At 32.1% G+C, this 4,590-nt stretch overlaps 1 protein-coding gene across 2 annotated transcripts; it reads right to left on the reverse strand.

The window, feature by feature from the left end:
* Positions 1-52: 52 nt before the first annotated feature.
* Positions 53-4,183, reverse strand: Pc (Polycomb). Of its 2 annotated transcripts, XM_066290131.1 has the most exons (7): positions 3,893-4,183; positions 3,637-3,832; positions 3,432-3,566; positions 3,163-3,380; positions 2,946-3,107; positions 1,516-1,632; positions 53-1,442 (listed from the first exon to the last, which is right to left on the reverse strand). In XM_066290131.1, exons 1-7 carry the CDS (start codon positions 3,953-3,955, stop codon positions 1,200-1,202), a joined length of 1,134 nt encoding a protein of 377 aa, XP_066146228.1. In that variant the 5' UTR covers positions 3,956-4,183; the 3' UTR covers positions 53-1,199. The 2 variants fall into 2 exon arrangements, with proteins under 2 accessions (XP_066146228.1, XP_066146227.1); XM_066290130.1 differs by having other exon boundaries at positions 3,163-3,566.
* Between the last annotated feature and the right edge of the window lie 407 nt (positions 4,184-4,590).

Genomic DNA, 4,590 nt, shown 5'->3' on the forward strand with positions numbered 1-4,590 from the left:
TTGTCTGATTATTTTTATATACTTATATAATTTACAAAAAAAAAATCGAGAATTATTGTCATTTAGTAGACATTTATTTTGATTAATTAAAATAGCCGGAAATGTTACTTTACACATACAAATGTATTTAAAAAATGGAAGGCACTACAATATACTATATTAAAAACATAAAAATTATTTACCTTACCCTAAATGACAAAGAATAATTACTTTTTATTTAAATCGATCTTTCAATTATTATTATAAAAAATATACTGTAAATAATCAATACAAAAAACAATTTGTGTATGACTAAAAAGTACAGTAATAAAACACGTTGGCGTGAAACTTCCTGGATTTAAGACCATATAAAAATATTAAAACTTCACTTTTTTTATATTTTAAAATTACGGACAAAAAAACCTCAACACTTTGAAATAACTTATGACAATTTTGGCTGAATCAATAGAGAAGGCCTGCGAGGAGTGCCCTCTAAGTATATTTGTACTTGTTTAATTAAGTATGACGTTGAAGTTCACAATATGTCAGAGTTTATAATAGCTACATTCTCGCGAATTTTTTTGCACTCGGCTCAAGTTAAGACGTCTATAATAAGCTGTTTCAACTCATTAAAAATTCTATTTTTAATAAGTTGGAATAGCATATAGTCCAAACTAATGTTATACAAAATTTGTCCCAAACATATATAACTTCGTATGTAAATAAATCCTGTTTTTATAAAAAAAAAGATGTGTTTTAACTATACATATTACCTAGGGGGGTGAGTAAGTGGCCCATAGCATTTATTTATAAACTAAAAAATATAATACAGAGACACGCCAAGATAGTGACTTATTACAGTATTCTTTCAAAGTTTGGGGGAAATTTTTTACAAATAATTTCGTCAGAATTGCTAATTATAATTGGAAAAAATTATAACATGGAAATTTAAGGATCCCATTTTGCGAATTCCAAATTCCCACTTTCAAATTTTTTTTAAGATAAACTAAAATTTTTATAATTAGTGCTAGAAAAAATGTAGATAAACCTGAATCGAAATATTGAAAAGCATAATTGGCCAGTTACACATCCCTGGCTCACCCTGTATATATCTACATTATTAGACATTCTTAAAATAATAAATAAATAAATAAACCGTACTAGTACGGATCTTAACAACTAAGCAGTAATCACACACAATGTGCACAACAGTATCACAATCACACAATCCCTGATGGCTCTTCACTCTTGCCCTCTCTGTCTTTGAAAAAACCCTTTTCTGTCTTACATTCTCTAATTGTCACGCTCTTGGAATTCACACTAACGTCTGTTATGAATACCTGATTGGCCACTGGATTCCTCGCCAACCAATAATCAGAGCTTAAGCTCATGTATTCTGCATTAACGCCCTCATCATTAATGGGTTTCCGAGACTCTCCTGTTTCTTTATTTTCGGCTTTAACCTAAGAGATAAAATATACACTAAAATATATCTTTCTACTAAATCATAGAGGATGCTGCGAGGGAAATCATTACCTCAGCTTTTTCGGGCCTCTTTTCTGTTTCTGCAGGCGACGCCGCTTCTTTGGTGGAGCAATGTGGCAACGCTGCATCTGTAATTGCTACTTTGTTGTCCAGTAACTGAGTTTTGTCCTGCAATTCAAATCTTTAGTTTATATTTTTTTATCACATTAAATCTTTCAGTTGCTTCCCAATATTTTTAGTGTTTCAAAAAATATATATGTACAGCACCTTTTTCAATGTTATGTACATGTCGTTTTCATACGTGCAAGCAAAAACCACTTAGACGATTGATAAGTGCGAGGGAGACCGGCTATGGTTTCCCCTCCCATTATTAACAATCTGATGGTGTTGTCGAATCGCAAACAGTAAACCTTAATTCGAGGATGGATGCAGTTTTATAATAAATTAAAATTTTTTAGATTAAAAATCGCCACTACAAAATAAATTTTCTTAAAAAAACTTTAAAAAAAGAAATTTTGTTTCCAACATTATGTCTATTCATGAATAATATTTTTTATTATATGAAAAACATAATCCATCTGTTGCTAGAATCTGGGCCCAAAAAAATAGACACTCAGAGGCCTCCAAAAGTTAATATTTTGACTGGAATTTTGGATAATCAAATTATCGGACCTTTCTTTTTTGATTTAAATTTGAATACTCAAAGATATCTGAAAGTTTTTGAACATCGTATTGTTCCAGCTATTAGCGAGCTTCCTAATATTGAAAACAACAACGTTTGATTTCAACAAGACGGTTGCCCTGTCCACCACATTCAAGCAGTTCGGTAATTTTTAAATCAAAATTTCCCTAGTATGAGGAAGATTAAGCACTTGATTTAGTAGGATTGAAAAAAAAATTCTTAATGCCTGTCATTTGATTACCTTGAATGCTAAATAACGTTTATAAAGAATTCTATTATCGTCTCGGATATCGTTTAGTACAAAGGGGTGGTCAGTTTGAGCACCTTCTATAAACCTCTTTTTAAAAAAAAATGAATTTTCTTGTAGATGTGGTTTTTAATCTCAAAAATAGAAATTTATTATAAAATGAAAAGTATATGTATAATCTGTGTCCTTTGAAATCATGTAGAACTACATCTTTCCAAGAATTAAAGTGGAATGCTTGCAAGTGAATGATGTTAGTCCATTGTTGAGAATGGAAGGGAAAAAGGTAGCTTAACTTGTCTTCTTCCTACTTATCAATTGCCTAATTGCCTTTTGCTTGCACTCACTAAAACTCCATGTACATATAAATGAAAAAGGTACTGTATCATTTTTTTTTTATTGGGGAGTGAAAATTTCTACAATTTTCATTTATAGGTTTTTGCGTGCAATAGTGTCTCAAGATTTCTAATTTTTGAAGTATAAATTGTGTTAAATATCATTTCTATCATGAGAAGCCTCAGTTTTCTGACTTTGATCAACTGATTCTTAACTAACCTGATTGGAAATAGGAGCTGTTGCGGTTAAAATGGTCAGACTGGCAGCTGATGGTATAGCAGATGTCACTGGAATATTTGCAGGATCTTCACCTTTAGGTGACTTTACTAAAGATTTTGTAGACTGCACCGCACTTTGATGTTTAGTAGATAATTTTGCTACCTGAAAAAATTGTTATTTTTCAATTCCTCAATTATCAACCTTTAAAGACCCCTACCTTTGATAGAGGCGGCCCATCATTAGCAGTGCTACTTGTGGTGATAGTGACACCAATCTTTCCACTTTCCTTTGACAACACTTCAGCTTTCCTTTTAGCTCCCATCTCCAAGCGGGGCATAAGTGGTAAATCGTCATCTTCTGAGCTTGACTTTGATGAAGGAAGACTCTTGTCAACCATTACAGAGTCAGGGCTAAATTCCTTAGAGGGTTTCACCTCTACATGTTGACTCAAAGATAGGTGATTTGATTTCTTAAGAAATTCTTTACCTTCACAAATCTCTTCCAATTCCTTTTCATTTGAAACTTTTGCCACAATCTCTTTCTCTTCACTTTTTCTAATCCTTGGTTTGTCTTTTTCACGAACTGATTCTATGATAGAATTTTCATCTTGACTTTCTTCCCCTATGTAAAAACAGCATTTCAGTTTATATAGATATTTAATATGAAAAACATTGTCCATTATAATGCTTACCCTCATCCTCAGTTTCAACTTCCTTAGAAGAAAGAGGTACTTTTTTCTTCTTTGCTCCTCTTCGAGAACCTCCTTCATTTTTTTGAGACTGTTCAAACTGTTCTATAAGTCTACGGTCTAAAATATTTTCTTCTGGTTCCCAGGTATTATGTCTTTGGCTCCAGCCTTTCCACTTCACATAATATTCAACGAAGCCCTAAGAAAGTTGAGTTGAGGGGTGGAAAGTAAGTTTAATATGCAGAAAGAAGTAAATTACCTTTCGGACCCGTTTTTTAATAATTCTTTCCGCTGCATACACTCTGTCACCTAAACTTTCCATCTTAAGTGTGATACAGGGAAAAACTTTACTAATAGGGCGCAAATAGCAATGTAGACCTGAGAAACAGGAATCAAGAGTATGACACCATTAAACTAGATACTTGTAGAAATTTTTCCAACTACAGAGAAAAACTTTTAATGCGAACATTCATTCCAAATTTCAACATAATTCTAATCATTTTGTTGTTTTTCCTATCATGCGGCTACCACTATGAAATACAACAGAATTTGACTTTAACATCGACAATGACAACTAAATAATAATGTCATACTACCTGATATTAACAAGAAATGGAGCTGTAAAATACACATTGGCAACAGTGCTTTTCAGTCGTTTTCTCATAATCAAATTCACAGCGGCATTTAATTAAATGTTAAAAGATCCGCATTTTTCTACTGATTTATTCATCTTCTAGTATAATTGGAAAATATTTATATATAAAAATTTTTTAAATTAAGGATATTTTCATAAGGATACTCTTATCGAAAAGGCAAATTTACAGTTTAAAAGAAGCAAGCAATTGACACCATGGCTCCTCTTGACGTCACAAAGAAATTATGCTCTCATTGTTTTATTCGGTTTGACAACTTGGCAACTCTGTAGCCGAAACGAAAGAAAAGCGACCATGAGGAAAA

Source organism: Euwallacea fornicatus, chromosome 14, assembly GCF_040115645.1.
Source record: "Euwallacea fornicatus isolate EFF26 chromosome 14, ASM4011564v1, whole genome shotgun sequence".
Lineage (NCBI taxonomy): Eukaryota > Metazoa > Arthropoda > Insecta > Coleoptera > Curculionidae > Euwallacea > Euwallacea fornicatus.